The sequence below is a fragment of the Symphalangus syndactylus genome, chromosome 2 (assembly GCF_028878055.3).
Source record: "Symphalangus syndactylus isolate Jambi chromosome 2, NHGRI_mSymSyn1-v2.1_pri, whole genome shotgun sequence".
Lineage (NCBI taxonomy): Eukaryota > Metazoa > Chordata > Mammalia > Primates > Hylobatidae > Symphalangus > Symphalangus syndactylus.
In genome coordinates, this window is record NC_072424.2 from 24,180,676 (window position 1) to 24,199,066 (window position 18,391).

At 47.4% G+C, this 18,391-nt stretch overlaps 1 protein-coding gene across 1 annotated transcript in view; it reads right to left on the bottom strand.

Annotated features, from left to right (window-relative positions):
* Positions 1–18,391, bottom strand: part of VWA2 (von Willebrand factor A domain containing 2) — a 55,907-nt gene that overhangs the window by 16,183 nt on the left and 21,333 nt on the right. Inside the window, exons 5-7 of the mRNA XM_055248524.2 lie at positions 17,161–17,270; positions 5,616–5,810; positions 551–684 (exon numbers count right to left, since the gene is read on the bottom strand). Coding sequence (XP_055104499.2) covers positions 551–684; positions 5,616–5,810; positions 17,161–17,270 — 439 coding nt within the window. The remainder of the gene's footprint in view (positions 1–550; positions 685–5,615; positions 5,811–17,160; positions 17,271–18,391) is intronic.

An 18,391-nucleotide genomic window follows, 5' to 3' on the forward strand; every position in this document is an offset into this window, starting at 1 on the left:
CCCCACCTTCTGCTCTCTCAGGTCTGGGCACATCTCCGGGTGAGGGGCCCTGCTCTGCCTGTTCAGTGGGGCATCCAGTCTCTGAGCATCTCCTCTGCTGGGCCCCATCCCATACAGTTTTTACATAATGTGCACACATGTACATTCCACATAACGTCATCACTCTGGCTCCTGGGTGGACCCTGACAAGGATGACTAGAATGCAGGGATCTCGCACCAAGCACAAAGCCTCCTTGTGCTCCTCTGTGTGGTCCAAGGCAGGGGGAGGAGACTTGGCTCTGTCTCTTGAGCAGGGGACAGGGAACCTACTAAATCTGGGTCTCAAGCCCTGGGCCCTCTACCTCCACGAAGACAAGCTCGGGGCTCCCAGCTGGGAAACCCACAGGGCAGGGCACAGGGAGATGCAGAGCGCCCAGGGTGGAGGCTGCTGGTCTGTTTCTCTTGCCTGCCCTCCCTCCCTGGAAGGCTCCTGGGTCCCGACCTCTTGCCTCAGGGATCCCTCCCAGACCCCACATGGCACTTCCACTCCCTCCGGGCTGGAAGGTCTTACCTGGCCTGGTGCTGGAGCAGATGGCAGAGCTGCTGAGGGTGCTGAAGAGGCCGTTGGTGGCGTCCTCCACCTGCTCAGCCAATAGCACGTGCTGCTCTCTCGGTTCGCTGGCCAGTGCATGCAGCTCCTCCCACCTGTGCCAAGGGGCTGTGACAGCTTGTGGTCCTGTACCCACCCTCCTCCTGCCCGCTCATCTCCTAGGCCGTGGGTTCCTTGTGGATGGCAGCACAGATTTAGTGTTTGGTTTTGTCAGACCCATAGCTGGTGAGGAAAACAGTTAACCAGAATGGAAATGAAAGAAAGTGGTTCTAGGTGACAGCAAGCAAAGAACAAAGAAGCACAGCTGGTAACAGAAAGAACACTGAAGAATGATAAACAGTGGACGTAAGAGCTCCAAGGCCAGCAACAGGAGGCCATCTAGAGGAAGTGGCCAGCACACCTCGATAGCCGTAGGGCAGCATTGTTTCTGCCAGGAGGAAAATGATGTGCAGATGGTGACACTAGGACATGAAGAAAGGGTTAAGTGATGTTGAGAAACCTCATTTTAAGAAGACACACAGGCAGGGCGGGTGTGGTGGCTCACGCCTGTAATCCCAGCACTTTGGGAGGCTGAGGTGGGTGGATCATTTGAGGTCAGGAGTTTGGGACCAGCCTGGCTAACATGATGAAACCCCATCTCTACTAAAAATACAAAAATTAGCCGGGTGTGGTGGTGGGCGCCTGTAGTCCCAGCTACTTGGGAGGCTGAGACAGGAGAACCACTTGAACCTGGGAGGCAGAGGTTGCAGTGAGCTGAGATTGTGCCACTGCACTCCAGCCTGGGCAACAGAGTGACATTCTGTCCCGCCCCCCCCCCAAAAAAAAAAGACACACAGTAATGTCAGTAATGCATCTAGAAGAATGCTGTCCTTGAAAAGTCATCAGGGTGGACCAAGGTTTGACGATAGGGCAAAAATCCCATTCATTTCTAAAATTCAGGTATGTAAAACTTCCCATTCTCCTCTGAATGCACATAAAACAGATTCTCCTCCCAGGACCCAGGACTGAGCCCTGAGGGCACATGTGCACAGGGGAGGCGTTGCACAGCCACGATCTGTAGGCAGTGCTGCCAGCCCTGGAGCCCCCCAGCCCTGCAATGGACTTTCTTACAAGCTGCCAGGTAATTCGGATGCTGAGCCAGAGCTGAGAACTGTCAGAGAAGGGGCTCAAAAGGGGGAAAGAGACCAGGTGCGGTGGCTCACGCCTGTTATCCCAGTACTTTGGGAGGCCGAGGTGGGAGAATCCCTTGAGCTTAGGAGTTTGAGACCAGCCTGGGCAACACAGTGAAACCCTGTCTCTACAAAAAAAAAAAAAAAAAAAAAAAAAAAAAAAAAATAGCTGGGTGTCGTGGCAGACATCTGTATTCCCAGCTACTTCAGCTACTTGGGTGGCTGAGGTGGGAAGATCACTTGAGCCCAGGAGGTCAGGGCTGCAGTGAGTCATGATCGTGCCACTGCATTCCAGCCTGGGTGACAGAGCGGGACCCTGTCTCAAAAAAAAAATAAAAGTAGAAAAGAGACTGAACCAGTATCAGTTTTTTGCTTTATTGCTAGTAGAGTTTCACGCTGCCCTTGGCAGTGACCCTCAAACTCTGGTGGGCATCAGAGTCACTGAAGGCAGGATGAAGGGCAGACCAAGGCTCTCTGACTCTGAGTTCCGGATTCAGTGGTGTGGGGCCCCAGGCTGTGCGTTTCCAGCAGGCTCCCAGGTGATGAAGATACTGTGTCCAGGGAGCACACGCTGAGAACCAGTGGGCAACAGTGACTCAGCCCTTCAGTGGGAGTTGGGAGGGGTGGGTCAGGTGGTCCTGGGAGCCCTACATGGCCCTCAGCTCAGCCCATCCTCCTCCCAAGAATGGCTTCTCATCTCTCTAGGCCAGGGCTGCTCAAAGAGCAATGGGTGGGCAGAGCAGCTCCTTAGCATTAAATGCTGGTGCACAGGGGACAAGCGCAGACACTGAGAGGAAGCACTGACAAACTAACTGGACAGCGATGAGACAGTCATTTTATGTCTGCTGAATCAAATAATAAACATTTGAATTTATATTGTGTTTATTTCATTTTTCCCCTAATTAATTCATTTTTGTTTTATGAGACGGAGTTACCTTCTGTCACCCAGGCTGGACTGCAGTGGCGTAATCTTGGCTCATTGTAACCTCTGCTTCCCGGGTTCAAGTGACTCTCTTGCCCCAGCCTCCCGAGTAGCTGGGATTACAGGCACCCACCACCATGCCTGGCTAATTTTCATATTGTTAGTAGAGATAGGGTTTCACCATGTTTGCTAGGCTGGTTTCAAACTCCTGACCTCAAGTAATCCACCCTCCTTGGCCTCCCAAAGTGCTGGGATTACAGGCATGAGCCACCATGCCCGGCCTCATTTTTATTGTATTTTTAAAAAGTTATCAGTTCATGGTATATCTGGGTGGCGGGGGGTGGACTGGTCCTGACAGTTTGAGAGGCACTGTTCCAGCTACCGGCTGAAGAAGAAAGCACTGGAAGGAGACAGGGATTCTCACCGTGTGGTAGGTTCTACCCTCATGGACAAATCTTTGGCAATGGTTATGCTCAAGGCACTGTGTCTGGCACAATGTGGGAAACGGCGGGCAGAGGGCCATGAGGCAAAGTCCCTCTCTCCTCCCTCCAGGAGTTTGTATTGCCTATATTTGAGAAGACAAAATGAGCCTTCTGCCAACTTGCTGATCACAATGATTGATGACAATGATGTCATCACCATTTCCAGGACATGGCATAATCCTGGATGTCCCCACCTTACTGGCCACTCTTTAGTCTCCATCACTCTATCTTCTTCCTCTCTCCGACCTGCACTTGCTGGCCGTTGGTCATCTCTCCCTGTCCCCACTACCTAGATGACCTTATATCAGATTTAAAAACCACCTCAAACTTCAATCTCCATGCCTATCCCCTCCTCCATGCTCCAGATTCTCACACCCAACTGTCTGCTCAGCTCCCACACTGAGCTGTCCGATGTGCACCTCAAACTTCCTCTGTCTGAAACAGAACACAATGTCCCGTGCTCTTCCCCTGTTGTCATCTTTCTCATGTCGGGAGATGGCACCACTATTCACTCTGGGGCTCAAGTCAAAATCCTCAATTATTCTCTCACACACCCACCTCCAATTCAGTGGCGGCCGCTCACTGCTCTGCCTTCAAAACATATCCTAAGCCAACGCCAGGCGCAGTGGCTCACGCCTGTAATCCCAGCACTATGGAAGGCTGAGACGGGTGGATCACTTGAGGCCAGGAGTTCAAGACTAGCCTGGCCAACATGGTGAAACCCTATCTCTATTTAAAAAAAAAAAAAGTAGCCAGGTGTGGTGGCGTGCACAGGTGTGGTGGTACGCACCTATAATCCCAGCTACTCAGAAGGCTGAAGCATGAGAATCGCTTGAACCCAGGAGGCGGAGGTTGCAGTGAGCAGAGATCACGCCACTGCACTCCAGCCTGGGTGACAAAGCGAGGCTGTCTCAAAAACAACAACAAACAACAAACAAACATATCCTAAGTTGAGGCTGCAGCTGCTTCCCTCTAGGAGCCACCATGATCTCTTTCGTGAGCCACGCCAAAGGCCTCCTAATCAGTTTCCCCTCTCCCCTTATTATTTCCTCTCCCACCCCTATCCTGTCGGTCTATTTCATACACAGCAGCCAATGTGATTCTCTGAAGACATCATTCCCCTGCTTAAAACCTTCCAAAGGCTGTCATCCTACTCACAATAAACTAACATCTTCTCTATGCCCACCAAGTCTCTGTGGCTAACTCCTGGCTCTTCCACCCTTACTTCTTGTGTTTCTGCCACTTGCTTGCTGGGCTTCCGCCCCTCCCTGGCCGTCTGGCTGTTCCTTCCTATTACTCACCAGCCTACCTGCTACCCCAGGGCCTTTGCACTTGCCATCCACCTGCCTGCCTTGCCCTGCCTTCCCCTGATATTTGGAAGGCCTACTCCTCACTTCACTCAAGTTTCTGCTCAAAAATCAATTTCTCAAAGAAGCCTTGACTGACCTCCCGATCTAAAATAGCTTTCCTCTCTATTCCCCATCATTCTTTAGCCTCTTACCCTACTTTATTTTTCCCTTTTGCATTTTACTTCCACCTGAAATTATGTTATTTATTTATTATCTAGTTCCTTTCCGAGAATGGAAACTCCATGAGGGCAGGGACTTTGTATTATTGTCTCTGTATTCTAAGCACCTAGAATAATGCCCAGCATGAGAAAGACAACCCTGTATTTATTAACTGAGAAATTAAATAATGTACTAAAATAAAGATTTCTGTGCGCAAACACAGTGCCCAGACCAGAGTCATTTCACTTAACACCCACAATAACTATTGGTCCATGGCATAAGTGACGTCCATTTTTTGGTCTGAGAGCATTAAGGATCTGTACCCTCCTCTCTTCTAGGAAAGCCTATTTGCTAGACAAATGGGGTAAAGGGGGAGTGGCCAGTCAGACTCCTACTCCCTTGGCCCCAAGAGTGGGCTCTGCCTCAGGCTGATTAGAATATTTTATTGGATTGTTAAACTGTGGAAAGGGGTCTTTTCTCTCCAGGGTGGAGCTCTGAAGACGTGAGCTGGGCACCGTCCACAGCTCTAGTTCCAGCTTCCTAATAAAGTCAGGGTAAGAGAGGAGGCAACAGGCAGAGAACAGCAGAGATATGTGGAAGAATCTTGATGACACTGAAGTCCCTGGCTCCTGCACGCCCCGAGGGACCCCCATCCCACCCAGTGAATGAGATCACTCCATGAATTTCCATTTTTGCCCAAATAAATTTCAGCAAAGTTTCTGGTACTTGCAACCAAGTGTTCAAACAAAACCAAAGTCAATGCAAATGCTTAGGCTCCCAAAGATTGGAGCTTCCTGTGTACTGGAGCCAAAATGGCAAAGTGAGGAGAAGACAGATCCAGGGAAGGACCCTGACAGCTCTTCCAGTCCCCTCCCTTCCCATGGCCATGTCACGATCCCCAGGCTGACCACCTGAGGGCTGATCCAGGGTGACTGAGGCTCTTACCTGGGAAACCTGACCCCCACAGCAAACACAGTGACACCCCTTTCCTTCAGCTGCTTGGCTGGCAGTGCCACATCCCCCTGGGACTTCCCATCAGTGACGATGATGAGGATCTGGGGCACAGAGGCATTTCTGCCTCCAGGGAACCCTCTGTGCAGAAGGTATTTCAGAGCAAGTCCCGTCTCCGTGCGCCCTCCTCTGTGCACACCCAGAAGGAAAAAAGAAAGAAGAAAAGTGAATGATGTGGGGAGGTGAAGTTGGGATGAGAGTCTGAAATCGAAGAGCTCTTCCGTTATTAGTGAAAGGTCGCTTTCTCCTAGCAGAGGCTGAAAGTGATAGTTCTACCATCTAAACCACAACAACGAACAAATTATTTTTTCCATACACTTGAGATTCACCCTGTACATCTCTGTTGTATTCTATCATAATGTCATTGTGTGTTGGGTGTGTTTTTCTCCTCCCCGAGTGACGACTCTGGGCTGACAGCTCTTGTCATTTGTCTAACACATGCCTCCCACCTCCTCATCCCTGCATCATCTCCTTCTTGTTACGGCTCAACATCTTGGGTTGGGAAAACAGATAAATGAGCTTAGGAAAACTGTGTGAGGAAGGATCCATAAGAGTGAAAGACAGGGCTTCAAGGCAAGGGTGTGATGAGAGTCTTTTCTGTGATCCAGGCCTTTGTGGGCCATGTCCAAATTCAGGGTTGGGAGCTGGAAGGCTGAGCTGTCTGACCACCTCCAGATCAGGGCAGGTTACAGGGGTCCCATCTCATCGGGATGCCAATGGTCCTCTATTTGCTGTGGCTTGAGATTCTCTCATCCTCACAGCTGTTTTTGACCGATCCTGGAATCCCAGAGCAGGAGCTCTGCTAAATCTCAAATTAGGAGGCTCCTGTAAGCGTCCTGTCAGAGAGAGGACTGCAAGCTTTGAGTGTCAGCTGGACAGAAAATAATGACTCACTACAGTGGATTTTAGGTTACTGAATTGTGAGTCAGTCTCTGTTGCAGCCAAACCATTCAGCGGATGGTAGCCCATCCAAACATGATCAACAATGCGAGGCTGATGGAATTACTGTGGTTATCAACTGTACACACAGAGAAAACTCTGTGGGAGCATTATTCTGAAATAGTGACTAACCACAGACTCTAGATGGGGGACACATTTACACTCAGATTGTACTAACCATAAATTAAGGCAATGCCTACCTTTAATTCAGCCCTAACTATGGTCATTCTTCTAATGTGAAAACATCCAACTGACAAGAGGCATGGGCATTACCTGCTGTGAGTGTGTGCGTGCGTGTGTGTGTGTGTGTGTGTGCGTGTGTGTGTGTGGTTTTATTTCTCATGCAAGTCTGACATGAGTCCTCCTGCCCAGGCATCTCTCCTTGTTGGCTCCCCTCCAAGCAGCTACTCAGGAATCCAGGCTCCCTTCATGTTGTGGTTCCACCTTCCCCTCAGTTCTCAAAATGCTCTCCATTCAGCAGGAAGACAAGGAAAGAGCATGAAGATTGTGCTTGGGAAGGATTTATGGACCAGGCCTAGAATATTCTTCACTTTTATTGCTTTCTAACTTAAGCAAGCTCTTAAAGGGCAGTTTTCTTTGTGGTGCTCCATAAAGTTAAAAAATGTCAACAAGAGTTGACAACTCCTAGAACTAACAGTCTTGCCTACAATATATATATTGACATTTGCATGGGTTAAAAATTCAGTTACTTTTTTTCAACCCGTGAGTATTTACTTGTGGATCCACTAGAGGGAAGATAGTGAAATGGAGACCAGGAAGTATAACCACGATCCCACCCCTTAAAGAACTCCCAGTCTAGTTGAAGAAATGGGATCTACAAGACAGCAAATAAACAGGAATGCAAGGATGCAAATAGGAATTCAGAGGAGCAGATTCATTGTGGGGTGAAGCTGTCAGGGAACAGGCTTCAGAGGGGAAAAAGCTTTTAAATGGGGTCTCAGTGAATCAGCTGATGAGGAAAGGAAGAGGCCATTCTGATTACAGGAAGGGGTTAAAGCAAAGACACAGGTAAGCAATGCAACCTGTGTTCTGGAGCTAGCGAGCAGAGTTTGGCTTGGGCAACGGGCTTATCAAAGAAAAACAGAGCATACCAACATGGATGAATCTTCGATGAGGAAGACTACACCCACACCACTGACTCCCAAGCGCCCCCAACTCCTCTCACTCCTTGCTGGATCACACATCAGACACCCAAGACCACCAACCCGATTCTGATTTCCACTAATACTGTTTCCTTCACCAAAGAGCTCTTGTGTTTAAAAAGAGTGTTCCTCCAGGGCTCCTGGGAGGGCAGAATGGCTTCCATTTCTAAAGGATAATATTAGTGCTGACATTTTACTTTGTGCCAGACACTACACACACACACCTGTTACTGAATGTAATCCTTACATCCATGGTAAAAGGTACTAATCTTACCCGCATTTAAAAAACGAGGAAACCCCACTCAGAGAATAGTGATAACTGGTAATATTTCCTGGGCATTTAGCATGTGCCAGACGCTGTGCTCAACCCATGTTTATTTACATATGCTTAGCATATTATCATATAATTCTCGCCACAGCTCTCTGGCATAGAGGAGTCCAGAGAAGGGTCAAAACTAAGGTTATGCCACTCATGAGTAGTGAGGGCAGGACTTGAACCTAGGGCCCTTCACTTCCAAAGCCCAAGTTCTTAAACAGATAGTTACATACTCTTGAAGGCACCTGACTCTCATCTGGCTAGTGGACGTCGGAACTGGAGTTTAAGCCCAGTCTCACTGAATTTGAAGCCGATGCTCTTTCGTTTCCAGGGGTCAGCTTAATCTGGCCTGGTGTCCATTTTTGTAAAGTTTTATTGGAAAACAGCCACACGCACTGATTTATGTACTGTCTACAAAGAGACCATTGGCCTGAAAATTAAAATTATGTACTATACAACCTTTTACTGAAAAAGTTTGCCAACCCCTGTTCTACACTGTCCTGCTTAAATGTTCACAAGACTTTCTTCTCACCCAAAGCCAAGGTGCTTCGGTGGCTTTGAAGCAACCTGCACCTATACCCACTGGCCAGTGAGCCCTATGGCCTCCTGGCTATGTTCTTAGATCCTGAGGTTCTCAACCAGTCCTTGCCTTCTTTCCCCAAAGCCTCCCCTCCCTTGTAGTCCATCTGATTGTTACCACTCCTACAGGCTCACAGCTTCAGGAGTGAAAAGAAAAAGTACTTGTTCCCCATACTCTGTGCTGTTTCTCACAGGGTCCTTGGCCCCTTCAGAGTTAAACTGTTTCTCCTTTCCATCTACTACCTTCAGGGGAAGGCTTAGATTCCATCCAGATTTTGTTTTCTTATTTTGTGAGACAGAGTCTCACTCTGTCACCCAGGCTGGAGTGTTGTGGCATACTCTCAGCTCACTGCAACCTCCACCACCTGGGCTTAAGTGATTCTCCTGCCTCAGCCTCCCGAGTAGCTGGGACTACAGGCACTCACCACCATGCCCTGCTAATTTTTGTATTTTTAGTAGAGACAGGGTTTCACCATGTTGGCCAGGCTGGTCTCAAACTCCTGACCTCAGGTGATCTGCCCGCCCTGGTCTCCCAAAGTGCTGGGATTACAGGCGTGAGCCACCGTGTCTGGCCCATCCAGATTTTCTAACGGGTCTGGGCCTCCCTCTTCACAACCATCAGCCTGTGGTTATGGAGAAATTAAGTTTCAGGGACATGAGAGCCCAGGCTGCCCACTGCACAGGCCTGACAGTACTTACCCTTCACATTGCTCAGCACAGTGATACCAATACTGTCACCCTCTATACCTCAGCACCCTGTTAAGGGTTCCCACAAGAAAACTGTCTGCTGGCTTGCGACCAAGGTAAGGTGAGATTCCCCATGGCTTGACCTCTGATAAGTGAGAAGAAATCCCTCTGCTTAGCCGGGCGCGGTGGCTCACGCCTGTAATCCCAGCATTTTGGGAGGCTGAGGCAGGCAGATCACGAGGTCAGGAGATCGTGACCATCCTGGCTAACATGGTGAAACCCCATCTCTACTAAAAATACAAAAAGTTAGCCGGGCGTGGTGGCGGGCGCCTGTAGTCCCAGCTACTCAGGAGGCTGAGGCAGGAGAAAGGCGTGAACCCGGGAAGCAAAGCTTGCAGTGAGCCGAGATCGTGCCACTGCACTCCAGCCTGGGAGACAGAGCAAGACTCCGTCTCAAAAAAAAAATAAAAAAAATAAAAAGAAATCCCTTCGCTTACTCCAGGAAGCATTTCTGCCTAAGAGTCTGTTCTGAGTTCAGGGTCTACTTCTACATTTAACACACGAGGAAACCCCACTCAGAGAATAGTGATAATAACTGCTAATATTTCCTGGGCACTTAGTGTGTGCCAGGCGCTGTGCTCAACCTATGTTTACCTATATATGCTCAGCATATTCTCATATAATTCTCACCAACCTCTGGAATAGGAGAGTCCAGAGAACGGTCTAAACTAAGGTTATGCCGCTCATGAGTGGTGAAGGCAGGACTTGAACTCAGACAGGGGGCTCCAAGGCCAGAGTGTCAGCAGAATTTTTCTAATTTCTCTCAAATTGAACTAAACTAGGTTGCAAGTTGAAGGTTCACAGATCAGCTACTGTCTTGGGGGTTATGATTGCCATGTATGAACTTTTGGAGGGGGGCGGTGGGAGGGCTAGAATCAAAACATTTTGCTATCAGTGCAGACAAGCAATTAAGAACATGAGTTCCAGAGGTGGAGGGGCTCAAATATTAGTTCTGAAACATTTTAGCAGGTAAACTTGGAAAAGTTACTTGACCTGAGTCCCAGTTTCCTTCCATGTTAAAAGGGGAAATAAATAGTATTGTTAGAGGATGAAATGCTGGGTCTAGCGCCTCTGAGGACCTAGTGGGTGGCTGTTACCAAAATGAACCCACAGCGGCCTACTGTAAGAAGTTTATCTTTTGAGTCTAGTCTCAAGTTCTAGTGTTCATAAAAATCTCTCAGGAGACTTAATGATGTAGATTTTCAGGTCCTATTCCCTGACAGTCCAAATTGGTGGGTCTGTAACCTGGCCTGAGAATCTAGATTTCAAACCAGCACTCCCTCCCCTCCTCCCTCACCTCCCTGCAGGTCATTCTGATGTCAGCAGGCCATGAAACAGGCTATGAAAAATAATTCATAAGAAGCCAGGCACTGTGGCTCATGCCTGTAATCTCAGCACTTTGGGAGGCCGAGGTGGGCGGATCACCTGAGGTCAGGAGTTTGAGACCAGCCTGGCCAACATGGCGAAACTTCATCTCTACTAAAAATACAAAAAAAAAAAAAAATTAGCCAGGTGTGGTGGCGGGGGCCTGTAATCCCAGCTATCGGGAGGCTGAGGCAGGAGAATCACTTGAACCAGGTAGGCGGAGGTTGCAGTGAGCTGAGATTGCCCCACTGCATTCCAGACTGGGTGACAGAGAAAGACCCTGTTAACAATAACAATAATAATAATTCATCAGAAAACCCAGCTGGCGCGGTGGCTCACAACTGTAATCTCAGCACTTTGGGAGGCCGAAGCAGGTGGATCACCTGAGGTCAGGAGTTCAAGACCAGCCTGGCCAAAATGGTGAAACCCCATCTCTACTAAAAATACAAAAATTAGCCCGGCATGGTGGCAGGTGCCTGTAATCCCAGCTACTCGGGAGAGTCTGAGGCAGGAGAATCACTTGAACCTGGGAGGCAGAGGTTGCAGTGAGCTGAGATCGCGCCACTGCACTCCAGTCTGGGTGGCAAGAGCGAAACTCCATCTCAAAACGAAAAAAAAGAAAAGAAAACCCACTGTAGGTACAGGGATGTTGATTACACCTTTTTTTTTCAGCAATAGACAAAAATTCTGGAATCAACCTAAATGTTACCTTTTAGGAGAATAATTAAATATATTGTGATAGCTGAACTTGGATTATTAAATAATCATTAAAAACGATCAACATGAAAAATAATACAGCTTTATGTAAAAGCACATACCAAATAATATTAAGGGGGAAAAAAAAGGACAAAATGCTTTGTAATTCTAACTAACCTAAAAGCCATATTTAAACATTAATGTGGTTTGAAAGGGGCCAGGGAAGGCTATCAACAGTTTTGTGCCAAGGTAAAGTGGAGACAAAGCTATGGAGGGAGTCCAAAAAATTCAGTCTCAGTAAACACAAGGTTGTGTTACTATGAGATTAATGAAATGAGCAAGCCCAGGAAGCCAGCAGGCCAGGAGCTCTGTGCATTCAGGAACCAATCACCAGCCAGGTCTTACCTTGATTTTATGTCATCGTGGGGCGCAATGTTGGAAGGTTTGACTGCAATGTTTTTTAAACTTCTTGCAAAGTAGCAATAAGGTGGTTGTCAGAGTAGTTTCTTAACTACCTCAAAACATACTTTTGGGGGACTGCCTTGGTCTGGAAAGCAAGTGTCCTGGGTTTGGGTCAAGCTGTCCTAATCAGTCAAGCATCTAACATTTCACTGTCACTTGAGGGTATGGATACCCCATTCTCCCTGACGTGATTATTACTCATTGCATGCCTGTATCAAAACATCTCACATACCCTATATGTATATATACCTACTATGTACCTACAAAAGTTTAATTTTTTTTTTTTTTTTTTTTGAGACGGAGTCTCACTCTGTCTCCCAGGCTGGAGTACAGTGGCACGATCTCGGCTCACCATGAGCTCCACCTCCCGGGTTCACGCCATTCTCCTGCCTCAGCCTCCTGAGTAGCTGGGAATACAGGCGCCCGCCACCACGCCCAGCTAATTTTTTGTATTTTTAGTAGAGATGGGGTTTCACCATTTTAGCCAGGATGGTCTCGATATCCTGACCTCGTGATCCACCCACCTCGGCCTCCCAAAGTGCTGGGATTACAGGCGTGAGCCACTGCGCACGGCCAAAAGTTTAAAATTTAAAAACAAAACTTCACTGTAGAAAAAGAACAAAGTGCCCCGGGGAGGTCATCACTCCCATTTGGCCCATGTTCCTCTGTTCTGATTCATAACAGCCTGTCTTCATTTTTAGTGTCCTCAGTGACTTCACAACTGGGGCCAAAAATCAGTGCCTCCTTTCCTTGTTTGTTGTCACTTACAGTTGTCCTAGGAAACGTAAGTGCTAATCATACACAGCCCCAGAAGAGCTGACCTTGTTCAGACACATAAGAAGTCTTCATTCTCCACCCTCAATGTCCTCAATCTTAGTGTGTCTCTCCATTTCATATGTCATAAATAATGCTCTCAAGCCCTTAGTTATGACCTCAACACAGCTGAAAAGCAGCTCAACTAATCATCTGGGGGGTGTAGGAGAGGGAGCGTGGTGAGAGGTGGGAAAGGACAGCTGGGTGGGGCCTATTGGATTGGCAGTGTAACCCACTGGTTCTGGCCAGGGCCCCTGTTTCTTCTCGGCCTCAATATCCTCCTCTGTAAAATAAGAGAGGGAAAACATACTAGATGATCTCTAATGCTCCTTGCTCCTTTTTGTACCAATTCTTTGAGATTTGATTAGGTTTTCAGACAAGAGCAGAGCTGAATTCTTTGAGTCAAAGTCACTCAAATGGTCTTTGACTTTTAGCCCCAAACTTAAACCAACAGCCTTTTTCCTTTGAAAATGCATACTGCATATAATGGATAAATTTTTTTTTAAAACTACCTTATTGATATAACTTATATAACATAAAATTCACACTTTTAAAGTGTACAATTCAGTGATATTTAGTGTATTCACAAAGCTGTGCAACCATCACCACTATATAAGTCCAAAACATATTCTTTACCCCAGAAAGAAGCCCTGTACCATTAGCAGCCATTCCTCATTCCCGTCAGCCCCTGGCAATGACTAATTCACTTTTTATCTTCATGGATTTGCCTATTCTAGACACTTTATAAAAAGTAGAATCATGGCCAGGCATGGTCCCAGCACTTTGGGAGGCCAAGGCGGGTGGATCACCTGAGGTCAGGAGTTCGAGACCAGCCTAGCCAACATGGCAAAACCCTGTCTCTACTAAAATTACAAAAATTAGCCAGGTATGGTGACAGACGCCTATAGTCCCAGCTACTTGGGAGGCTGAGGCAGGAGAATTGCTTGAACCCAGGAGGCGGAGGTGGTAGTGAGCCAAGATCACGCCACTGCACTCCAGCCAAGGCGACAGAATGAGACTCCATCTCAAAAAAAGAAAAAAAGTTGGCCAGGCACGGTGGCTCACGCCTGTAATCCCAGCATTTTGGGAGGCTGAGGCAGGCAGATCATGAGGTCAGGAGATCGTGACCATCCTGGCTAACACGGTGAAATCCCATCTCTACTAAAAATACCAAAAAAATTAGCCGGGCGAGGTGGCGGGCACCTGCAGTCCCAGCTATTTGGGAGGCTGAGGCAGAAGAATGGCGTGAACCCAGGAGGCGGAGCTTGCAGTGAGCCGAGATAGCACCACTGCACTCTAGCCTGGGTGACAGAGCGAGACTCCATCTCAGAAAAAACAAAAAAAAACAAAACGTGGAATCATATAGTATGTGACCTGTTATGCCTGGCTTCTTTCACTTAGCCTAATGTTTTCAAGATTCCTCCATGCTGTACCATGAATCAGTACTTCATTCATTCTTACAGTTGAATAGTATTCCATTGTTTGGAATATACCACATTTTGTTTATACATGCATTAGTTGGATATTTTGTATTGTTTCTGTTTTGGAGCTGCTATAAACAGCACTAGTATGAACATTAGCATACAACTATTTTTGTGTGCATGTTTTTAACTCTCATGAAATGGAATTGCTGGGTCATATGCTAAATGTATGTTTAACATTTTGAGGAACTGCCAAACTTTTTTCCAATGTGGCAGGCACCACTTACAATCCCACAAGCAATGGATGAGGGCTGCACTTCCTATCCCCAGCTTTACCAACACTTGTTTTTGTCAGTCTCTGAGCCATTGTAGTGGCTACGACATGGTAGCTCACTGAGGTTCTGATCTGCATTTCCTTAACAGGTAATGATGTTGACAGTCTTTTCGTGTACTTATTGGCCATTTGTCTATCTTGTTTGGAAAAATGTCTACTTACAAGGTTTCTTTGTGAGGTGATAAAAATGTTCAAAAATTAGAATAGGGTAAAAGTTGTTTAACTCTGTAAATATATTCAAAACTATTGAATTGTACACATTAAATGTGTTAACTTTATGGCATATAAAATATATCTCCATAAAGCTGTTTTCAAAAAGTTAGTGTGTATAACAGTCACAGGGAGGGTGGGGAGAGGCCTTTTAAAAGTGCAGATTTGGCCGGGCACGGTGGCTCACATCTGTAATCCCAGCACTTTGGGAAGCAGAGGCGGGCAGATCACAAGGTCAGGAGATCGAGACCATCCTGGCTAACACAGTGAAACCCCGTCTCTACTAAAAAATAGTCCCGGCTACTCGGGAGGCTGAGGCAGGAGAATGGTGTGAACCCAGGAGGCAGAGCTTGCAGTGAGCAGAGATCGTGTCACTGCACTCCAGGCTGGGCACAGAGTGAGACTCCGTCTCAAAAAAAAAAAAAAAAAAAAGGGGGGGGGGCAGATTCCTGGCTGGGCACGGTGACTCACACCTGTAATCCCAGCACCTTGGGAGGGCAAGGCAGGTGGATTGCTTGAGCTCAGCAGTTTAAGACCAGCCTGGGCAACATGGGGAAACCCCATCTCTACAAAAATAGAAAAATTAGCCCAGTGTGGGGGCGCATGCCTGCAGTCCCAGCTACTTGGGAGGCTGAGGTGGGAGGATGGCTTGAGCCTGGGAGGTGGAGGTTGCAGTGAGCCAATACAGTGCCACTGCACTCCAGCCTAGGCAACAGAGTGAGACTGTGCTTCGAAAACAAAGTGAGTATTCCTAAATATACCAAGAGCAAAGAGTGATTCCACAAACCTGGGAGGAAGCCCCTGCACTGTGTGTCTTAGTTAGAGATATGAAGCAAGGCTGAGACCATTCTCTGTAAGAAGCCAGTTCTTGGGGGCCCCAGGGGCACAAGGCTCCAGGGGAAGAAGAAAAGGTCGATGTGCACTACTGTATTTTATAAACACATATTAATGAGCTCTTTCCTTTTGTACTTTCTTGCATGATGATTTGCCCCTTAATCTGTTCAAGGGCAGAGGAAAGGGCTGGGATAGATAGTCTAAGATAAAAGTCAGTGAGGGTTACTAGGACATTCTTGAGGCCTGCAGAGCTCCCAGAGTCCCTGCTGTACCCATTGTGGGGCCTCAGGCTTTTTGAGAGCACTGGTAGACCTACAGAGGCTTGCAACTGGAAAAAGGCCCTCAGAGCTCAGAGCCTTTGCAATGGGAGGAGACAGCCATAAATGGCTGTGACCATGGACTTCAGTGGACACTAGTACAAGGGGCAGCAGGAGCCCAGAGTGGCAAGGGGCAAATCAAAGTCATTATTCTGTGAGGGCTTGTGAAGAACATTATATATATGTGTGTATGTATATACATGCACGTGTCAATATGTGCATATGTATATATGCATATATGTATCACATGCAAATAGATTATATGTATATATAATATATAAAATATACACAAAATATAAGTGTATAAAAACATATGAGCATAAACACACATCATATTCAGATGTACACATCAGCTAACTTATAATGTAAGTAAACATATGACTATATATATATTTAGAGGGTGATATTGTTTGGATGTTTGTCCCCTCCAAATCTCATGTTGAACTGTAATCCAGTGTTGGAGGTGGGGCCTGGTAAGAGGTGTCTGGATCATGGGGGCGGATCCCTCATGAATGGCGTAGCACCGTCCCTTGGTGATGAGTGAGTTCACATAAGATCTGGTTGTTTTAAAATGTGTGTCACCTCCTCCTCTCTCTTGCTCCTGCTCTCGCCATGTGATGCACCTGCTCCCCCTTTGCCTTCCGCCATAATTGGAAGCTTCCCGAGGCCCTTACCAGGAGCAGATGTTGGCATTATGCTTCCTGTACAGCCTGCACAACCATGAGCCAATAAAAGTTTTCTTCATAATTTACCCAGCCTCAGGTATTTCTTTACAGCAATGCAAGAACAGACTAACACATAAGGTGTGTATATGTATGAGCACATAACCAGATATTCATAATTTTTAAAGCACTCTCAATAACAGGGGGGCACTTACTCTTTTTAGACCACAAAAATGAGGCTCAGAGAAGTGTGGTGAACTGTCCAAGCTGCAGTGGTCACAAGGGACAGAAATGGGATTAAGACTCAGTGTTCCTCCTATTCCTCCAGGCTCTTAATCCCATTCGTGACCTTCAGTAGCACTCTCTCCCAGGTAACTGACAACTATACATCACAGCAGCAGTTTTTTAACTTGCATTTAAATTCCTACCTGGGACATTATCATGCAATAAGGAGGGGCAGCCTTGAGAATGGAATTCATGTGACCAACTGTGCCCAGCTGGACTCCTGAAAGCAGCCCACAGTCCTCTCTGTGAGCCCAGAGCAGGACCAAACCCTTCAAGGGAGCAATTTTAAGAGCAGTTGGCCTCACCCTAACCACAGCAGTATCTGATCATACATACTTGAAAACCATCCTCTTGATTTCTGCCTTCACTTCCTGTTGGGTTGAAAATGAATCCAAGGGGAATTCCAGATGAGGAGTAGAACTGAACTGGAACGCTCCCACTCTGACCTGCAGTAGGAGACACGGGGCTCAGGGCCCCAAGACTGGGGTTGAGTCAAAAACATTCCTAAGAGGAAAGAAGGGGCAAGAAAGGTTAACAATCCTGCTTCCCATCCACTCAACAAACACCAGTGCCAGAGCTTTCTCCAGTCTCCCTAGAAGGAGGTTCCAAAGACCCATTTGGAGAACCTGGAGAAAAAAACAGCCAAATCTGTTTGTGCTCTGCACTGATGACCCCCAATTCAATCTTCTTGACTTACCTACTGCTAGGCAGCTGAACATTCTGGCAGTGTTCTCAGCTGAGCTTGTGCATCTTTAGGGCTCGGTCTCTGCTCACTTTTACCAACTGCCTCCTAGCTGCCAGTGCTGTCTTGAGCAGTTTCAGGCACTATCTCATTTAATCCACAGAGGCACTATTAACACCCACATGATGGTTGGAGAAACCCTAACGTGGAGAATATATACCTCTGGCCCAAGGCAAATGCTTACTCGCCCAGGACTAGTAAGAAAGGCAGCCAGGCCATTGGACTTTGTGCCTATAGTCTTCCCTAAGGCCCAGTTATACCTCCTGCCTTCTAAGCAGCCAGCACAGGCCAGCAGCAAAACACTTACTGACCCAACTGGGGCTGCTGCAGAAGCTAACCACAGCTACCATCACTGATAACTCATCACTAACCACAGCCATCCCACAACCCGGTCCTTCATTGAGTGGTCAGCCCCGCCAGACCTGCCCCAGCCAAGCTAGAGAATGGCCAGGTCTCTAGACCACAGTCAGACTTGGGGGACAATCAGCATCTACAACTGAGATGACCAGTACGGGGGCTGAAGTTCTTCTGTAATGAAGGAGAACACTGGTGAATCCACATAGATTTTGTGTCCTAACTGAGGAGGCCATAGGAGATCCAATACCTTGCAAAACTGGAGAAAGGAAACCGAATAAAGTCGCTCTCTGGATCCTTAAGGCACTAGCATGTCTTGAGCAGAGAAGGCTACAAACATTCAGGTTTCCTCCCAAGGGCCCAAGGCCTGCTCCTAATCATTGGTTCTCCAAAAGCCCTGGAGAAACAACATTCTCTGTTACTATTCTCAAAACCCTAGTTCTGACCAAGAGTGCAAATAGGCCAAGTGAG